Source organism: Notolepis coatsorum (assembly GCF_963971535.1).
Source record: "Notolepis coatsorum genome assembly, chromosome: 2".
Lineage (NCBI taxonomy): Eukaryota > Metazoa > Chordata > Actinopteri > Aulopiformes > Paralepididae > Notolepis > Notolepis coatsorum.
In genome coordinates, this window is record NC_140166.1 from 166,471,785 (window position 1) to 166,493,010 (window position 21,226).

At 42.3% G+C, this 21,226-nt stretch overlaps 1 protein-coding gene across 2 annotated transcripts; it reads right to left on the reverse strand.

The window, feature by feature from the left end:
• Positions 1-283: 283 nt before the first annotated feature.
• LOC311246409 (4-trimethylaminobutyraldehyde dehydrogenase A) lies at positions 284-20,960 on the reverse strand. 2 transcript variants are annotated; one of them, XR_014620807.1, is made up of 13 exons: positions 20,845-20,960; positions 20,463-20,624; positions 17,280-17,425; positions 16,778-16,907; positions 16,077-16,211; positions 11,355-11,551; positions 10,567-10,707; positions 8,748-8,936; positions 8,484-8,571; positions 8,171-8,312; positions 2,511-2,623; positions 953-1,606; positions 284-710 (listed from the first exon to the last, which is right to left on the reverse strand). XR_014620807.1 is itself a non-coding variant. In XM_084336566.1 (12 exons), exons 2-12 carry the CDS (start codon positions 20,602-20,604, stop codon positions 1,512-1,514), a joined length of 1,518 nt encoding a protein of 505 aa, XP_084192692.1. In that variant the 5' UTR covers positions 20,605-20,624; positions 20,845-20,960; the 3' UTR covers positions 284-1,511. The 2 variants fall into 2 exon arrangements, 1 of the variants encoding a protein (XP_084192692.1); XM_084336566.1 differs by having other exon boundaries at positions 284-1,606.
• Positions 20,961-21,226: the final 266 nt, after the last annotated feature.

Consider the following 21,226-nt stretch of genomic DNA (forward strand, 5'->3'; position numbering starts at 1 on the left):
GCCACTCTGTGGCTCTTATGTGTACTCAGCATGGCACATACTACACATGATTATTCATACAAGTATATAATGTAAAAATATAGAATAAAATTAAATAAAAAGTATAGAATACTACCATGAGGCCAACATTACCATTCTCAGACTGGTCACACAACCTATACATGACTACATGAACATGAATTCCAAAACCATATCTTATACTCAAGGAACTCCCAAGAGAGTAAATAAAGTACATATTAGTCTTTTCTAGGAATAAGAAGTAAAAGGGTTTTAAGGATTTTGTGTCACAAGGTAGTTTATTAAAGCATGTGTAAAGCAATGCATAAGATTAGATGATGGTTGACTTGAGGCGTAGACAATCTTGAGTGTAGGTAGCACATTATTATGACCCAACAATACCAATTCACATAAAAAAAAGTAAAATCGCAACTAATACTCTTTTTTACATTGATGCAGTTACCCGGGAACATCCTGCGTTGACGAACAATACAAACGGGTCGTCCCATGTCGACTGACGCGTGCCTGTATTGATTGAAAACTATATTAACATATTGCAGAATGGTGGGTACAATACAGTATGGCTCAATACACACAATGGTTAAGGGGATGCAGACCAGAGAAAGACTTTCGTCTTGTTTACATCAGGGTCCCCCATTTTCTATTCATAATGATTGTATAAGGAGTGTTGTAAGTTATATAGCATTACTGGCCTCGCGTCTCGCTCTTCGCCATAATGAGATATCTCTTATCTCCAGCACCTACTGTGCTCATGAACAAAACAAATGGGACTCCCTCCCCCCTGGTAGTAGGGCTTGCGGATCCTCAGGGGGTACACTTGTCGGGCCACGCGTCTGCTCTGCCCCATATCTCATTATGGCGAAGAGCGAGACGCGAGGCCAGTAATGCTATACAACGAAAGGTTATCCTATAACCTAGTTATATGAATACTGGCTGAGCGTCTCGCTCTTAGCGCCCTGAGGTCCCTTGGTTGGGTTTTCTATGATGGAAACTTTTTTCCAGAGGAAGGGGGAGTGTGACCATGTCCGGCGTCTTATAGGAGGACGCTGGGGCGGGGCCTGGTCAGGTGCATTTGTTTTGTTCATGAGCACAGTAGGTGCTGGAGATAAGAGATCTCATTATGGCGAAGAGCGAGACGCTCAGCCAGTATTCTAGGTTATAGGATAACCTTTCGTTAAGTGCTGTAAGTTTAGTGCTGCAAGTTAGGTGCTCGTGCTGCAAGTTTGTTGTACAGAGACCCACAGAGGCTGTTGCCCCGAGTAGGGCTCAGGATCACTACTTCTATAATCGTTGATGCAAAACAAAAATGTATGCCTTTAGTTATCTCCAGGTCAGCAGGTGAAATAAAACATATAAAAGTAAGAAACCATGATGATGAGGAGAGATGAACACTGTATGGTCTACTTTTGGTGCTTCTTTTGTCTAAACATGATGCAAGCTGGAAAGACAGGGTGCGAAGGTCTTTCCAAAGGGATGTAAAACTTGGTGTTCTTTTAGAAGAGGCTGTCGACATCTCCCATCTCCACCACCACGGTCTTCAGCTGAGAGTAGTACTGGATGGTCACCTCGCCGTTCTCTCTGCCGAAGCCTGGGGAGATAGGACGAGAAGCAATTTCTTGATTCAGAACAATTTGATCATGGATGAACAAAACTTTCAATGCGAATGGTTGATTTGAATGGTTGATTTGAATTCCAATGACTTGTAAAAAAAATAGGCTGTTTAAGGAATTCCAGGTCCAAGCACTTCAAGGACCTTGTGCGAACCCTGTCCATAGTACCTATTCATGTAATGCATTCATCCATTGAACAGTTGGTTAATTAACACAAGATGAGATATTCCTTTATTGATCCCTGTGGGGAAATCCAGGCGTCATAGCAGCATGGGGGAGGGGAGGTACCAGTATGGGCAGGGTAATAGTAGAAAGACATAAAAGTAGGCCATAAAATTGTATCTGAATATAAAAATATGAGAATAAAGAGTGTAAACAACATAATTAACTCTAGATATAAAAATAAGAAAAAAATAAACAGTGTAAAGAAAGGTACAGATGAGGGTCTGTATGCCCAATCAGTTATATTATACGTTATAATAAATATAGGCAATAAAGAATTTGAATCTGAATGTATACTATGATAGTAAAAGTAAACAGTATACACAAGGTACCCTAACTGGCATGATATAAGTCATACAGTATGTTGTAGTCCGTGCAGGTTTTGGTGGTCAATTCCTAATAGTTCTCTAGTTCTGCAGCCGTTAGTTCTCGAGCTGCTGGCAGCTCTACTCACTGTCATAAAATTTGGTTTACTTTATTTATATAAAAAAAAATTGCAAGCAGTAAATCCTGAACCCTACACAGAACTGGTTCAGTACAACAGCCAGTGAAAGAAGGCTCCATTAGTTTTTGAGTGTGCTGTATTTCTTTCATAGTTTATACCGCCATCGCTCGCATCTCACAAGGACTGCAGTGTTCATCGTCATAACAACAGCCTACCTGAATTCTTATATCCTCCGAACGGCAGCTCCACGGGGCTGATGTTGTAGTTGTTTATATAGCATGTCCCCGCCTGCAGGTTCGCAGCCATGCGATGTGCACGTGAAATATCCCTACAGGGAGAGAGGGGGGGGGGGACGACGACATCTGAAATTAGTATCTTCGTGGTTAAAGAGTACAAAAGAGAAGAAAGACAAGTGAGAAGAGTTGACAGCTATAAAGCTGCACAATGGAAGATTGATGGCATTAACCCTTTTCACTGTCACACTACAGAAGATTAACTCTTTACTAACACACTACAGACGGTTACCGTCGGTAGTGTGATAGTAAAGGGTTAACCTTCTGTATTGTCGCAGTGAAAGGGTTAACCATTTGGTAGTGCGGCAGTGAAAGGGTTAAAGCTGCACTATGGAAGATAGACGGCATTAAAGTTGCACTATGGATGATTGACAGGCCTGTGGCTTCTTTTGAACATATAACATGATGGCAAAAAAAAATAAAAAAATCTCATGCATGGTAACTTTGGGCGCCGTTTTACATTTGTGTCGTTCACATTTTATACTATGCTCAATTATATCTGCTCTGTAAACGAGACCATAACCTTTTGCAGGATGTTCGGTCCAACTCAGTGATTTAGCTTGAAAAAAAAAAGCTATATTCTCGAATGAAAAAGTTACACATTGCAGGTGGAAACTTCAACATACCACTATATCTGTTATCCAGCCTTGTTGACCTCTAGTGAGTTCTACTCTTTCGCAATAACTGCAAGTCTACTCTACATTAGCAATAGTTTTATAGTTGCCTTGCATTCAACTTAAGCAATGTGAACTTTGTTTTCCTCTGTGATAGAAGGTCAGAGAGCTGTGTGCCAACTGTTGCGTCACATTGTAGTAAGAGGTTCTTTTTTCTTTTCTGACTGATTATGGCGATTTGTGCATCGCCCTCCCTGCCACAGACGAGTTTTTTTTAACATAAATGTTCTACAAAATAATGATGTATATGTATATTAAAAAAAAAAAATCTAACCCTAACTAACCATACTGTCATGCACTTGTCCTAATAAACTAACCTACACTGTAGCACTCAACACTTTGATGAACATTGTTGCTCAGCTGATAGAGTTGTGCCCTTCCTGATGGCTTGTCGTACAGAACTTGTAAGTCGCTTTGGATAAAAGCGTCAGCTAAATGACTAAATGTAAATGTATGATAAATATAATAATTTTTAAAATCCTGCCTCTGAATATCATAGTCCAATCAGCCGTAGCATCTAATTTAGTTCTGGAATGAATCTCAGAATCACTGTCTGAAACTCCATGGGCGATTTCTCTCTGGCTGCCGATCGTCCCTCAGTCCTCTCCATTTGTGTGTTGGCTTGTTTTAAAAAAAAAAAATTAAAAAAGAAATGTAAGCACGACCTCTAATGCTTTTCTATGGGTTGTTTTAGTGCAAGGTAAGCAAACGTACAACTGGGGATTTTCAACGACCTGGTAGTGGCTAGCAGGATGCTACAATGCCATTCAGAACTTCGAAAGTACTATGTAGGCCATAAGGTAATATATATAGACCCTTGTCATAACCAAATGTATGCATGCTGTAATATAAGCCTACAGTATATGGTAGCTAGCTATGTTAAGTAAGAAACACATTTTGTTTGCATCTTTGGAAATTATAATAACCTTTTGTGTAACAAAGTTAGGCCAAAGACTCCAGAAGCCAGGCCATACTGTATATACAGCAGTTACCTAGTAAAGACTCCAGAAGCCAGGTAGGGCTAAGCCCAAACGTTCGAACCTTCGTTACGTTGGCATTCAAATATTAACCCTTTAATCGCCAATGACGTGTTAAGACGTCATTCCTCGCCATGCGTAATCTGCCAATGACGTTTTACAGCGTCTTTGAGATCAATATTTCAAAAATCTGTCATGGTAATCATATTTCACCGACGGATCCTTGACTGGTGCTGGGGATCTCCACTAAACTCTCCAACGGTTCAATATCGCCACCTGGTGGCCGATCGCCAAACCGGAAGTGGGTAAGTGGGGCCGGAAGTGCTTGGTGTCCCCCCTATTCCGTCTGCCACTCGCGATCACTCCCGGGACTCCACCTTGACGCACTGGATAATCGATCGGTTGCCATAACTCAATAAACAACGTTATTTGGACGTATATATTATTATACAACCCGGAAATGGTTCATCTAGATCAGGGGTCAGGAACCTTTTTGACTGGGAGAGCCATAAAAGCCAAATATATTTCATTGAGAGCCATATAGTATTTTTAACGTATAATAAATTAAATATGTCTTACTTTTAATGCGACTTCTGGTGCTGCATGGTTTTGCTGATGGCCTTGTAATCTGGTTCATACGTGGTGAGGTTGAGCTTCATGCAGGCGTTGAGGCTTCAATCAGTTAAACGTGAGCGTAGGTTGGTCTTAATGTTCCTCATATGCGAGAATGACTGCCCACATGCATATGTAGAGCCAAACATGGTCAATACGGCAATACTCACGCTGCATTGTGTGGTATGTCACAGGAAGCTCGTTCCAAGTTTTAAGAATCAGCTGGTCTTCAGGTTGAAGATTTTTAATTTCTGTCCACTTGTGTTCCCTCGCCAGCTCTGCTCGCTATATCTTCAGCTACAGATACTATTAGCTGTATCTTCAAAACTAATTTCTGTTTACTTTAAAATGACACAGTACTATTAACACTTTGACTGCCTAAAAACGCTTTACAGCGTCATTGCTGGCCATGCTAAAGTTGCCGGGGGACGCTGTACAGCGTCCTTATATCAATATTTCAAAAATCTGGAATCGGATTCATATTCCCCCTCCGCTGGCCTGATATCCACTAGCAGGACCCACTGAGCTCTCTGGCGGTTCAGGAGCGCCATCTGGTGGCCGATCGGCGCAACCGCTTAACAGGAAGCGCAGTAGAGGTTTTGCTGGTCGGCCCTATTACTTCCGGCCACTCGGTATAGGTTCCGGCACTCTAGCTCGTCACTCTACATAGCGATCGATTGCCAATAACTCGATAAACAACATGATTTGGACGTATATACCATTATACAAGCTGGAGATGGACCGGGTAATAATATATCCCATAATGATAAAATTTCTACTCGACGATGATCGCCCAACGGCGCGCGGAGACTGGGGTGAGTTTCAGCGTGTAACGTTACCATCTTCGATACTAACTGCTTTTATCAACATTTGACCCACATTAGATGATTGGTATAACGCTGCCCACGGAATTATAAACGCCCCCTCGCCCATCCGGTCAACATCAGATGACGTGTAGTAACTTCTAGAAGTACGTCTAGTTGGAATTTTTTATATCGCGCTGATTGCCATCAAACTGTATTTCATCATCAATATAATGCATTTGGGGCTATATATCACGTTCTGGAGAAAGTTGCAGAAAGAGATGAAAACATACTTATACATTAGACCATACTTTACTATGAATATGTGAATGAAAAAGTTTAACGTTGCTACACAATGAACAATACATATAGGACTTTGAATGGGCCCTAATAATGGCAATGTAGCAATAGAATTTAAAAAGTTATAGCCCTGCAAAGAAGGGGACTTTCTCCATAGACAAATAGCGCTGGCAATCTATGGTATATCATTAATTTAACCCAAGGCAACCAAAGTGTTAAGAAATATCATTAAAGAAAAAATAAATGTTTTTTTTTATTTTTTTTACTCAAAAATGTCTGGGAGCCATATGCTGTCACCAGAAGAGCCATATATGGCTCGCGAGCCATAGGTTCCCGACCCCTGATCTAGATCAACATCCCATAATAGCGAACTTTTTGCTCCACTCTCATCGCCCAACGCTACGAGGAGACTGGTGTGAGTTTCAGCGTTTTTCTTTACCATTTTCGATACAAACTGCTCTGATCAATATATCACCACTACATAAATCATTTAACGTCGGTCATTGAATTATAAACGACCCCCCCCCCCCCCTCCGGTCACCAGCAGATGATGAGTTTGATGATCTAATATACGGTATGCATAAATGGCTATAACTCACGTTCTATGAATTACTGCAGAAAACGATAACATATTTATACTCTGGACAATATTTTAGTATGAATGAAAAAGTAAAACGTTCCTACACCCTGAACAATAGCTAATCTATGTTGAATGGGCCATAGTAATGTCAATTTAGCAATACAATTAAAAAAGTTATAGCCCTGCAAAGTAGGTGAACATCTCCATAGACAAATAGAGCTGGCAGTGATCAAACATTGATGGATATAAGCGCGGCAGAGAAAGGGTTAATTAATGGGTTCAAACCTCTTTTTATAAAAAAAATTGTACACAAAAAATATCAGAATATCACAGTACTATGTTGTGTTTAGAATCATCCGAAAGTCACACGCGAACACAACAACACAGTCTAGTCAGATAAGGAGGGGTCACAGTTAGGGATGCACCGAAATTTCGGCTACCGAAAGTTTTTGGCCGAAAATGGCAAAAAATGGCCTTTCGGCTTTTGGCCGAAAGAGTTTTTTCACCGAAAATATAATACCGAAACAGAAACAACCTGTAACCTAACGCGTGTTGTTGTGATGATGTCGCGCTGTCGGGAGTCTCGCTGTTTCTATGTAAACTCTGCACGCAACGCGTCCAATAAATGCGTCTTTAACATCCTTATTTACTATATGCCCGTCGCGGTTAATCACAGAGTGATCTAATATGCATATTATTCAGAGCGAGAGGGGGATAGTGTTTCTCACATTGACGCCGTCTGTCGTTGATAATATAATCTTTCTCGAGCATACACGTTGCACGTCTACTGTGCCGAGTCAAGAGAGCACATTCAACTGGGGACTAGAAAGGTGCGCAGCCGCGGCAGCCAGAGAAAAGATGGAATTAATGTGCTGTATGCATTCAGAAGTGCTGAATAAATGTTTTATGGACCCATAAGTGATTATTTATTATTTAAGTTAAGTTTTGCCATAATCATATATTTTTCCATAATCATAATGTTCCACAACATTGGTAAAAAAAATCTATTCTATGAATAATTTTCGGCATTCTGTTTTCGACCAACTGTTTTCTATTTTCGGTATTGGTTTCGGCCAAGAATTTCCCATTCAGTGAATCCCTAGTCACAGTCATACATTATCAGGAAATGAATCAATCATGCAAAAAATAGTTGAGTGACTCACACATCTTATTTCATAATATAACGTTTCAGAATGGACGTTTGGATTAAACCAATTGTATGCAGTGATGCTGGACTTTCCCAGCGGAACACAAGTTACTTAACGTTACACAGGTGCGTTATGCACGTTAATTAAGTCAGACTAACACGTTTAGCTTGCTAACGTTAAGATAGCAGGAGCCGTCGGCCAACAAAGATGTTGTTTCAACAAATGTATTCACAAAATGAATTACCATCCAAACGTTATTGAAGCCTCCTGTTACCAGTAAGTAGGTACTACTACTATTAATACCCGCAGAAATATGCGCAACGATATAAGCGTAAATGTGCGCTATGTGCCTAAAGTAAAGACTCGACAGTACTGAACCAGAAAAAATGATTGTTCGAACGTCCGTTTGAAAAACCCTGGCGAAGTTTGAATCCCAAAAACAGGCTTCAGGGACAGCTCTAAAGCCAGGCCATATCTACAGCCGTTACCTAGTAAAGACTCCTGAAGCCAAGCCATATGTGGTGTTGTTGGCCCTCTGGAGAACCTCCTCTTCGGTGTCAAAAGGCAAGACAGACATTACTGGGCCAAATATCTCCTGTTTCACACACGTCATGTCGTCCCGCAGGTTATCTGTGTTGGGAGAAATGATTGCGTGTGTGACATAAGGCGTGTGTGATAATAGGAGATAATAAATTTTTAAACAAAAGAAACGGTATGACTGAACTGATATCATATGATCTGTGATTAGCAGGGTAAATTAGCGTGTAAAAAATAACTGAACCAAATAAAAATGCACCGCACCAAGAACACAGGGCGACATGAAGTAGCCTCCTTTCAGTTTGGGATCACTGGGCGTGAATGGTTCCCCTCCACAAAGCACTTTAGCTCCCTAAAGGGAAAAGAAGAGAATGAGAGAGAGACTATGAAAACAAACACAAATTTGCAGAACTAAAGTTGGATGAATAAACCGATTTACAGTTATGTGTGACTGAAGTTGACGAATAAACCGAGTGTTTAAACTCCTCCCCTCAAGTGTCCTGGCCCTGCCCATGCAAAACAATGTACCTCCGTTTTGGCCTGGCTGATAAATCCCTGCACTTTGTCAAACTGGGGCTTGCTGATCAGCGCTCCCATGCGCGTGTCCTCCAGCAGGGGGTCACCCACAGAGATGGCCTTGGTCCGCTTGACCACCTCTTCCAGGAACTGAGGCATGATCTCTTTCTGCACATAGACTCTGGTTCCATTACAGCAGACCTGTACAGAAGGGAGGAAAAGATTCTTAAAATAGGTCAAGATGGACAAAAACCAAACAAGATTAGTTCAATCGTGGGCTCAATATAGAGCCCAATATTCTTTCAATATAGGGCAATAATTTCCATGAAAAAGTATAATGGGGGGCGCCCAAGTGGCGAACCATGTAACGCGCTGCGTCGCGGCACGGCCGACCCGGGTTCGATTCCCGGACCCGGCGTAATTTGCTAATGTCTTCCCCCCACTCTGTCTCCTGCTCTTCCTCTCTCTCTACTGGACTGCCCAGTAGAAAAAAGCGATAAACGCTAAAAAATAAATCTTTAAAAAAAGTATAATGGGTATAATTTTTCTAGGTATAACATTGCTTAAATGTTGCTGTAACCAAGCTTTTCTTTAAGTGTCACAAGCCAGATCAGGTCACTGCTCTGCAGCAGGTTGTGATCGTCACTATGCTCTGCTATGTAGCTAGGGTGACCACCTGTCCCTCCCGATAATGGGACGTTTGTCCCGCTGCAACAGAACAATGTCCCGCATTTCAAAGATCATGGTAATAATAATAAATAATTATTATTATAAATTTTTTTTTTTAAATGTTGTTCATTTAATGCCTCGCTTCAATTAAGTGTGTCTGTGTCACTCGAGTCAGAAGAAACACGCACCTCTACCCCTGCGGGGCCAGTATAGGTGTAACAGAGTGACAGCCAATGACATGGGTGCATTTGTCACGCTGTCCAAGGTGCTGAACTGGTCTCTCGTGCAGCCGTGTTGACGGCTTGAATCTGCCCGATTTGTACAAGTGATGGCTTATAGGCGGTTAGGTGGCCGAGCGGAGATTGCGTTCGTCACCAACCCCGGAGCTCGCAGCTCCGGGGTTGTCACCAGCTTGGCTGGCCGTCTGCACTAATACAATTGGCTGTATTAGAGGGTGGGAGAAGCTGGCGGGGTGGGTCCGGGTCGTTGTAAACAGCGACTCCTACAGTTCGGTCGGGGCGCCTGCTAAGCGCGGATAGGACTTGAGGGGGATAGTGTGGTCCTCCCACACGCTACGCCCTCTCGATGAGAATCCGCGCTGCCAGGTGAAAAGAAGCTGTGATTGGCTGGACGTGTGTCGGAGGAAGCACGTGGTAGCCTCCACTCTCCCAGATGATCTGACTGTGGGGGGTAAGTGCGCAGCGACCAGGAAGGGGCTGGGAATTGGCATACGACTAACATTGGGATGGGAGAAAATCGGAGGAAAATGGAGGGGGAAAAAGACCAACAAAAAAACAAAAACAAGTGATGGCTTATTTTGAAGGTATGAACCTGTACTTTCATATCATGTAAAAAAAAATGATGTTCCCTCTAAAGGACCCAGAGTCTATGCCTGGTCACATATTATGCCAAACGTAAACTATTGTGTTACATTAGTGACATAATGTGTAACGGAAGAAAAAGCTGGAATACAAACGAGGCATTTTCAAGCAGTTCATGATTCAAAAGAGAATAACTCCCTTTGGCATTGCCTTTGGAACCTGTAACCGCAGACGTTGTGCATGCAACTCCAGCTATGCAAGACACAGCCAAGGGGGAAACACAAAAATAGCCGCTTTAAGATCCCAGATCTCTTGAATCTACAGAAGCCAGATGGCCTCACCTGGCCCTGCGTGAGGAAGTTCGCCATGAGCGCTCCCTTCACAGCGTTCTCCAGCTCACAGTCTTTGAAGATGATAAGGGGAGATTTCCCCCCGAGCTCCAGAGTCACAGGTTTCAACCCCTTTGCAGCCATTTCCATGATCTGAGAGGAGGGAGGACACAAAGCACCGCATTATCAAAGAGGACCACGGGACTCATCACGAGCACTGGGGTGATATGAGAAAAAAAACACATACTGATCAGATGTTTGACTAAGAAGTGCTCGTTTGATCCCATTTTCAGCTTAAAAATAACAGGGTTCCCACAGACATTGCAAAATGAAATTCAAGGACTTAAGTAGTTTTCCAAGCACTATTTTTCATTTTCAAGGATGTCACTCGAAGGATACAATTCACTTTTAAATGCTGTTTTTTTAAGCATCTTCTTGGCTTGATTGCCAGCTAGAGCATCACATGCGAAGAAGACAGCGACTAGTCAGATTTGATTAAAACAGAACACACAAAAAACGATTTCTTGATTCAGAACAATTTGATCATGGATGAACAAAACATTCAATGCGAATGGTTGATTTGAATTTCAAGGACTTTTTAAACACCTTGTTAAAATATTGGCCGTTTAAGGAATTCCAGGCCTTGACTTTTTTTGGTAAAAAATCAAGCACTTTAAGCACATCAAGGACCTTGTGCGAACCCTGTAACAATTATGTTCTTATAAAACACTCTTTTAAGAAGTTATCTTCGTTTACATTGCCAACTTAAGACGTCACAAAACCCTTTTTTGTCTGTGCACCTTTTTTCCGGTTGGGATGCTGCCGGTGAAGGAGACTTTGGCGACCAGAGGGTGGTTGCAGAGCAGGGTACCGGTCTCCGCTCCACCCTGGACCACGTTGAAGAGCCCATCCGGCATCCCCGCCTCTTTGTAGATCTCAGCCAGCACAACGGCAGTCAGGGGAGTCATTGGAGAGGGCTTAAATACCATGGCGTTACCTGGCGATAAGAGGAAATGAGCACATTATCACTTATGTTCTATAAAAATTATTATAATCAAGGGAAATGTGTTTTAGGTGATGACATTATATATAAAAAAAAAAAAAAAAAAAAAAAAAAAAAAGCATCCAGCAGGATAATGTATATTGAATGGCAATTTACATAACACTCCTAGTTACACACACGCATGTCAAGTCAAGTCAAGAGTTTTATTTGTCACGGCATACACGTATACAAGGAAATGCGGGGGGGGTCTTGCCTGCAACGATTGTGCATAATACAATAGTAATATATAATAAGAATCCAATAGAACAACATTGTGCAATAAAACAAGTAAACAAAGTAGGGCATATCGGTATATGTACATGAGTTATTTACAGAGCATGGTAGGACATGCTAGGTCCTGTGGTAGTGCAATACACTGTTAGCTACGGATGAGGCACTGGGTCTTTATGTACACTGCTATACAATGCTATATTATACAATCTCAAGTTATACTATTCTTAAAGTGACCTTTCCTTTTGTAAAGTGACCATAAGTGTGAGCGTGTGCAGCATGTGTGTGTGTGTGCTCATGTTAAAGTGGCTGCTAGTGTGTGAGCGTGTACAGTGTGTGTGTTGTGCGTGTGCTCATGTGTGCTTGTGTGTGGCGAGTTCAGTGTTCAAGGCTCCGATGGCCTGGGGGAAGAAGCTGAGCCGAAGTCTCTCTGTCCTAGTTGCTGGTGTTCGCAGGAGTTTGCCTGACCGCAGCAGCTTGAACAGGTTGTTGTTGGGGTGGTGAGGGTCTTTCATTATTCTGCAGGCTCTGGATTTGCACCTCTTGTTGTATAGGACCTGCAGGGGTGGTAGTGCAATACCCGTGGTACGCTCGGCTGAGCGCACCACTCTCTGTAGGGCCTTCTTGTCCTGTGCCGTGCTGTTTCCATACCAGGCAGTGATGTTTCCAGTCAAGATGCTCTCTACAGCTCCGGAGTAGAAGGACTGGAGTATCTTCCCAGATACTCTGAACTTCCTCAACTGTCTCAGGTGGTAGAGGCGCTGCTTCGCCTTTTTTACGACTGAGTCTATGAGTCTATGTGTGTTGTCCATGTCAGATCCTCTGAGATGTGGACCCCCAGGTACTTGAAGCTGCTCACCCTGTCCACGGTAGCCCAGTTTATCCTCAGTGGTGTGTGTGTCCCCTGCCGTCTCCTCCTAAAATCCACGATCAGCTCCTTGGTTTTACCAATGTTCAGGAGCAGGCTGTTGTCCTGGCACCAGAGTTCCAGTACCTCAACCTCCTCCCGGTAGGCCTTCTCGTCATTGTCCGAGATCAGCCCCACCACCACTGCGTTGTGCGCAAACTTCACTATGGAGTTAGAGCTGAACTTGGCCACACAGTCATGCGTGTATAGTGAGTACAGCAGGGGGCTCAGAACACAGCCCTGGGGGGACCCGATGCTCAGGGTGATGGTGTTGGAGGTCTGACCCCCCACCCTGACCGCCTGGTAGTGTTGTCAAAAATATCGAAGTATCGATACATATCGATACTGAATATTTAAAATGGTTTCGATACTCATTTCCCGAAATACCGATACTTTCTGCAGTATCGGTACCAGCTGGCGAGTGTTCTAGCGCAAGTTGTTGACGCGCTGTTCAGAACACGCTTGCCCCTCCGCCTGCTCCAGCCCTCCCCCTCACAGAGCCGTTTTAGCTGAAGATGGCAAATGCAGAGCCTCCGCAACTTTTGCTTGTGGATAAAGAAAACAGCAGAAGTGCTGTTTGGAGGTACTTCGGGTTTGAAGTAAACAACGAAGGACAAGCTAAAGATGCACCAATGCTATTTGCAAGCGGTGTTACAGAGCAGTGCCAACGAGGATCTCCATAAAGAAATGAAAGAGGTTCGTGACAGCTGCTCTTTCAACGTCACTGTGACTGAAGCATTAAACCATTAACTAGTTTAATACATGATACGTTGTCTACTGATGGCGCATAATATCAACAGCTGATTCGTTGTTAGTAACGTTACAGCTTTCAGCTAACGTTAGCTACTGCTAGACGTTAGCTACTGCTAGCCGTTAGCTCCGTTAGCTTAGCTGGCCACTTTTATAATTACTGCATGGAAACGGAGTAACATTAACGTTTAAACGTTATGTCGAGGTCATACAATACTACAGTCGACATAAGGTTAACGTTACCCCGTTTCCATGAAGTGTTTAAATAGCAGCAATCTTGTTGAAAATGTAACGTTACTAAAATGCTCCTCTCTCTCTCTCTCTGCTTGAGAAAATACCATGTTCTGCAATAAAAATTATTGAAGTGAGATGAACAGTTATTTTTAAATGTGTGATCTAAAGATAAACAAAGGGTTTTAAAAGTGTTATATTTATCTTCTCTTATAGTACCAGAGAGAAGCTGAGGAGAATCAACCAGCAACAAAAGCTAAATTTGTTTAAAATATATATATATATATATATTAAGAGCTGGGCCTAGATTAATTTTTTTAATCTAGATTAATCTAGATTAATCTAGATTAAAATGGCTCAAAAAAAAAAAAAAAAAAAGTCTGCCGAAGGTGTTCAAAATAGGTGTTCTACCCAAATAATGACCAGAGGAGGAGATTTATCCTCTCCTCTTCATCTGAGGAGTCACTAGCTGTTCTATCTCCTTGTTCAACAGCATGAACATGTCTCTTCTTTTTGTAATTTCCAGTGTTTCTTTTAAAACCAGATTTATCGTAATTTTCTGTGCCCTTCCTTTGATGCCATTAACATTGTTACACTGATATTGACAGCTCTCTCCAGTGTCAAATCACTCTGTCAGTAGTTTCTTCTGTGAACCTTCATTTCTTAATCCACAGACAAACATGTCTCTCAATGTGTCTTTTAGTGAATCTCTAAATTCACAATGCTGCTGACTGGTTGCTCACACACAGACTGCTGCAGAAGCAGGTTTCTCAACAAATTCAGTGCAAGCTCAGTGTAACAGTTCCATGAATGAATGAAAACGTTATTTAACAGATTGCAGAATGGGTACAATACAGTACGGCTCAATACATACAATTGTTAAGGGGATGCAGACCAGAGAAAGACGTTTGTCTTGTTTACATCAGGGTCCCCCATTTTCATTTATTTGCTCCACATTGTCATTAGCCCCTTTCGTGACTGTGATGCACTGAGTGAATCCACAGTCACTTGCTCCTCAATAGGAAACCAACCTAGATTTACCATGAAGGACTGGTTCTGGCCGAACCGTTCGTTATACAAGAATCAGAGAAATTACAAAGGTACTCACAGTTGCACGAGGATTTCGGACAGAGATAAGGGATGGTGCGCATGCGCTAGCTGTGATCACCCAACGGCGGAAATAATGCCGTTTTGAGCAGTTTCTAAAAATTATTTAAAATGTTTATTAGCAACGCAGAGCTTTCAAAACATCCCGTATCTCTGTCTGAAACCCTTGTGCAACTGTGAGCACCTTTGAAACGTCTGTGATTCTTGTATAACGAACGGTTCAGCCAGAACCAGTCCTTCATGGTAAATCTAGGTTAGTTTCCTATTGAGGAGCAAGTGACTGTGGATTCACTCCATGCATCACAGTCACGAAAGGGGCTACATTGTCATCAAATGGTCCAATATTTCCAATAACCCAAGCCATTTCTGTTGTAAACACTCACGATAGTCCAGTCGATCCTTCCTTTAGTGTGTAAAGTGGATTTCCTCCTCTTGTAGATGTTTCCCAGTGCCGCCCGTATCAACGTGAGCTAACATGCTAACTCGCTAACGTTAATAATGTAAACAAGGCTTGCAACGGACTTCTTTTTTCTTGCATTGCGCAGATTCAGACGTCCTCATCGCCGAATTGTGTTAGATTCCTGAGGACTTCTTAACCTCACCTGTATAACAATGATTACCGGACCACTACTTTAGTTTAACATATTATTCTGACTACAGCTCCGGTAGTGCAATCACTTCCTGGTACCACAGCTGGGAACTACGGCAAGTATTTAAGGACAATACAGACCCAACGTTGAGAAAAAGATTAACGGCGTCAATTATATTATCGCGCAACACTAGTCTCGCGCTAACGCAGCACGTTAACGGCCCAGCTCTAATATATATATATATTATTATTTTTTTTTTTTTGGTATCGAAATGGTATCGAAGTATCGATACTTTTCAAGGTATCGTATCGAAGTCGAAATTCCAGTATCGTGACAACACTACCGCCTGGGTGTGCATTTCATCAGAGAGGTCAGAGCGCAGGGTCGCCCCTTTTCTGGGGGTTCAATGCCTTGCTCAATGGTGCTTAGGCAGGATGGTGGGCACCGTAGATGTAATACCAGCAACCCTTCAGTCAGTGCTCAGCTCACAGCTGGAATACACCCTCCCGTCAGTGGTGGGGATCAAACCAGCGACCTTTCGGCCTCTTTACCTCTCTATGCCAACCAACCAGCCTCCCATAATACATAGATGACAATGTATAATACAAAGATGATAATGTATAATACATAGATACACAGACAATGATGGCTGCTAAGAACTCACCACATGCCAAGGCAGGGGCCGACTTCCAGCATGCAACCTGGAATGGGTAGTTAAAGGCACCGATTCCCACACACACACCAAGGGGCTCCCTCCTAGTGTATGCAAAGGTTCCCCCGGGGAGCTGGATATGTTGGCCTGCAAAAAAATCAAAAGCAAATATGGCTTATGCAATAATACACAACTGGGACCGCTTCAAAATCTTTTTTTTCTCTCTTCAGGTTAGAGTACAAATGTTTATTTCAGTCACTCTACAAAGATATTTTATGTATTCTGGGTCTCAATGAATCCAAAATGTCAATGTGGTTAGAAGTGGTGGAGAGAATAAAAGCTAGCTTATAATGGTAGTGTCTGGTTAGGTGCGAGGGATAGTGGAGGTACTTCTCAAGGTGGGGTCCGGGAGGGGGGGGTTCGAGCTGAGCATATGTGTGTAGGTTTTTTTTTTAGATAACAGGTATTATGGGTATATCTTATATAAGACAACTAACTAAAAGGTGATCTCATTGGATGTGCCCTGACAATTAATGCTTGTATATCTTATCGTGTGTTGTCATGTTTGTTTATATGTTTGTTTAAAAAATAATAAAAAAATAAAATAAAGCTATTTTATGTAAACCACTCATAAATGACTTTAGACAAAAAAGAGAATTTGCGGCTTATCAAAACTGAATCATCAATACGGACGGTGAAGCATGTGAACCCACCTGACAACGTGGGGGCGATGCCAGCATAGTACTCAATGGTCTGCCATGAGACATCGATGTCCACCAGAGCCTCAGTGATTGGCTTGCCGTTGTTGATGACCTCCAACTTGGCAATCTGCTCTCTTCTTTCCTTTAAACATTTAAAAAGCACAACAGTTTTATGAAAACAGATTTTATCATTTGACTATCTATATAGGTACTAAGCCACGAGACTATTCAGTGACATGACCCGATCACCTGCCAAAGAGGTCGCAAAAGGACACAACCCATAAAAGTCGTACTCTGTGCAAACATGCGAGGCGGTGGTACGTCTGGGTATTTAATGAATAACCGGCATACTGCATACTCACTACGGCACACATCCAATATAGTTGTGCAACACCGAAAACATGACATGGCAACTTTATTGCAAAGCCCAGAGAGGAACTCGGGACACACGACCAGAAGCAAACCCACTCTGGAACAATCATGTGGGAAAACGTGAATTACTTTATTGACATACTCTGATGAGGCGGGCAGCCTCGAGCATCACCCGCGCCCTCTCCATGCCCGACATCTTGCTCCATTTTAGGTAGGCAGCATGGGCACTATTTATGGCCTGATCGACCTCCTCCGTCCCACATGGTACCATCTGACATAGGACACGGCCTGTGGACATGGGAAAGTTAACCAATGAGTAACACGGCTTGATAAGACTACACACAAGACACTTTCCGATAGGTGACATGATACCGATGACTCATGAGACATAATTCAGTGTTGAGTGCAAGATGAGACAAGGGTTGTTGAAATCATGTATTTCCTGATGTATGCATCCCTTTACTCCAACTTAAATCTTTCCTTTCAGTACGACCTACAAACCTTTTTGACCACAAGTTGCATGCATCAAGCCATCTTAAATATCACTTCCTGTGGAGAAGTATTGCCTTCAGAATAAAAGCGCTGAAACTGACACGAATGAGTTTAGATTTTGATCAAGGTGAATACAGGTTTACATGTTAATATACGTACATTTGGGAAATGTAATTGTCTGTCCGTTAATGTCTTAATGTCGCACCAAAAACAACAAAATCCAATTCCTTGTATGTGAAAACGACTTGGCAATAAAGACCCTTCTGATTATTTTAATTGCCTCCTGCACATGCGACCATGGCATGTTGAGTGAGCATTTCGTTTGATGAATAATTAACTATAATATATGAATAATTAATTAATAAAATAACAGCTTAAGATACCAAAACACTAAATGTTGTTTCTATTTCAGCAAGTGGTGTGTATTTTAGGTTAGGCATAAGGACTCCAGTGAGGTTAGCTTCACAAACACACTTGCATACAAATATGTGGTTTGAATTAAATTAAGTTATAAACTATCAAGTTATGGTTTAAAGCCTCATTAACAAATGATTGGCCTAAAGAAATGATCACATTTACAGACCTGCTGGGCAGGGGTGTACAGTGCGACATATATATCGCACGTGCTACAGCAACAGCTGTCTGTGCGATGGATGGATTTACTTCAGTAGCACTGGTGCGATAGGGATTCGGTTCATATAGATACTCTTATTTTGAAAATCATGTAGCAGGTCTCATTTCTGCCCACGCGCAGCTCCAGCTAGGCTCCGAAAGCTAGCAACGTTCAGGTGCATATGATACTCTTATTTTGAAAAAACTCTTGTGACAACTCGACGAGTCGTATCCGCCCTATCCGTGCTTCTGCAAGGAGCAGCGCGTTGGTCGGTTGGTGCGCACTGCTGCGTTAACACAGCAGTGCGCCTACACGTCCCGAAATAAGTCTGTGGTGTTTTTTCTTTCTCGCAATGGGTCAAATGCATCTACATGCTTTGCACCGTCGCCATTCCTTTATGCGCACATCGCCCGAAATTAACGTTTATGTACCATTACAATCACTACAACGTTAGCAAGCTAACAAGCTAATCCTGATCAGAGGTGCAGAGCCAGCAGACACAGTGTGGAAAGGGAAATGGGGGGGCACTCTCTCCCCTTCCCTGTGTGTGTGTGCGTGCGTGCGTTTGGAAAGACGATGAAGTCACTAGTCAGGACTCAGGACAGGAGTATATTATAGTAAACTGAGGATGGACAGATAATGATGATATTCAAATATAAACAAGTTTCGAGAGGAGTGGAAGTTTGAAGACAGACTAGACTACAATATGATGCGGGGGTGGTGAGTTGAAACAGTGTGTGTGAATGAATGAATGAAAACTTTATTTAACAGATTGCAGAATGGGTACAGTACGGCTCAATACACACAATTGTTAAGGGGATGCAGACCAGAGAAAGACGTTTGTCTTGTTTACATCAGGGTCCCCCATTGTGTGTGTGTGTGTCCCAACCGACCCCACTTCTATGTTTCAATAAATTATTTGCATTTAAAACTATTAACGCTGACTCATTCCTTCAGTCCACTCAAAATTATGCTAATGTTCCTTATGTTGTTTATGATATTAATTGAAAATAGCATATGAGAGTATCATAGTAATAATAACACATGGCGATATACTAAATGACAGCCAAACATGGCACTGCAACTAAATAACACAAATACAATAGGCACATTTGTGACTGTTACAAATATAACACGTTTTATACTTGTGCTACAAGATTTTGGCCTGTGCTACAAAACTATCAACCTCTGTAGCACCAGTGCTATGTGCAAAAAAAGTTAACGTACAGCCCTGCTGCTGGGGAATGTAGATATATCCCAGGACATTTGCAAAATCCCCATTCTCCTCACATTTACCATAACATAATGGTAACCCCCCAATGGTGGCCTGATGTATACCTGTTCAATTGTATACGTGTTATTCATTTAAATCAATAAACTATTCAATCAATAATAAATGTATATTATTATTCAACAGACCATTCACCATGAATTTACTTTAGTCTTAAAACTTGTAAAGTACATTTTAGACAGAAAGTCTTGTGGGAATTGTGCTGGGGCCTGGGGGGGCTTTATTTTATTTTTTTACTTTTAGTTCATTTCAGACAGGAAGTAGAATCCCTTATTCGAGCTACGCTGACAGCGTGATTACCAAACCAAGCCGCATTTCTCGGAGACGCTCTCCAATTGGCCGACGCCTGTTTCTACACTGGTTAAGCTTAGGCACTCTTCGAAGTTGGTTAAGGTTAGAGTTTGTCTTAGAGCGTGACGGCAAGTTCTTTCGACGGTTAAGCTTGGGCACTCTTTCGAAGTTGGTTAAGGTTAGAGTTGGTCTTAGAGCATGGCGATTGAACGCCAGGTAGTTTGCAGGCTGTTTGACGTGGAAATGGGCAAAGACACAGCTCGTCACGGATTGGGCAAACGCGTCAGTGGCCAATCAGAGAGCGTCAGTCAGTGGCAATCAGAGAGTGTCTCCGAGAAATGCGGCTTGGTTTGGTAATCACGCGGTTCTGTGGCGCATCTAATATTTTCCTCAATATGATTGTTAAAATTCCACAACTGGGACATCTGAAAACAGCATTAAATGTACAATCCGTTGCACATGCATTGTTCGTTTTGATTGATTGAAAAGTTTATTAACAGATTGCAGAATGGGTACAGTACAGTACAGCTCAATACATACAATTGTTAAGGGGATGCAGACCAGAGAAAGACGTTCGTCTTGTTTACATCAGGGTCCCCCATTTTCAATTCATCATAAAATCGTGATTGCACACATACCAGTTGCAGGTTCGAAGACGGGCTCGGAGTTCTTTGCATCCTTCGGGTTGACGCGACTCCCTCCCCAGTAACTCAGAGGCTCAGTCACAACGACAGTTCCAGTGGAAGCGCTGGGCATTGTGTCAAGGAGTGACTGGGCCATTTTTAATACGTCTAAAGTACCTGCGAAAAACATGCAAACATTAGTTACAATATAATCAACATGCTAAATCACTGCAAGTTAACAGCGTACGACAAAATACACAAATGTACGCCAACGAACTAGCATGATAGTAAGTAGCATACTTTGACACTGTAACGATCAAGTCATGTTACAACGAGCTTTCAGGTCATAACGTGCATGCAGGTTATGAGTGCAGGTTATGAGTGCAGGTAGAGTTACCGTGTCGGGTCTGGTCATGCAGGAGAAATGGAACCAAGCCTTCTGTCCAAAGGTCTTTTACAGCTGGGAACGAGGTTATTTACACAGTGACCTGTTGTCTGTTGAAGCCACGCCCCGCAACTAGGGTGCAAGACATTATAGTACCTCCCTCCATGATGTGCAATACCACATAATACCAGTCACATTTGGGGGTTAAAATAGGGCAGGCCTAATATATACATACAGGGTTCAATCCCCGTCTCTATGAATTGAAAATGGGGGACCCTGATGTAAACAAGACAAACGTCTTTCTCTGGTCTGCAATCAATTGTGTATTGAGCCGTACTGTATTGTACCCATTCTGCAATCTGTTAAATAAAGTTTTCATTCATTCTGATATAGT

Bases quoted from the DNA above. Each gene is read 5' to 3' on its own strand.
- LOC311246409 (XM_084336566.1), bottom strand. From the start codon at position 20,604: ATGGCCCAGTCACTCCTTGACACAATGCCCAGCGCTTCCACTGGAACT. The intron at 17,426-20,462 runs GTATGTGTGCAA...CCATGTCCACAG, and splicing joins CGTCTTCGAACCTGCAACTG to GCCGTGTCCTATGTCAGATG. The intron at 11,552-16,076 runs GTGAGTTCTTAG...TCTTATCGCCAG, and splicing joins GGCCCCTGCCTTGGCATGTG to GTAACGCCATGGTATTTAAG.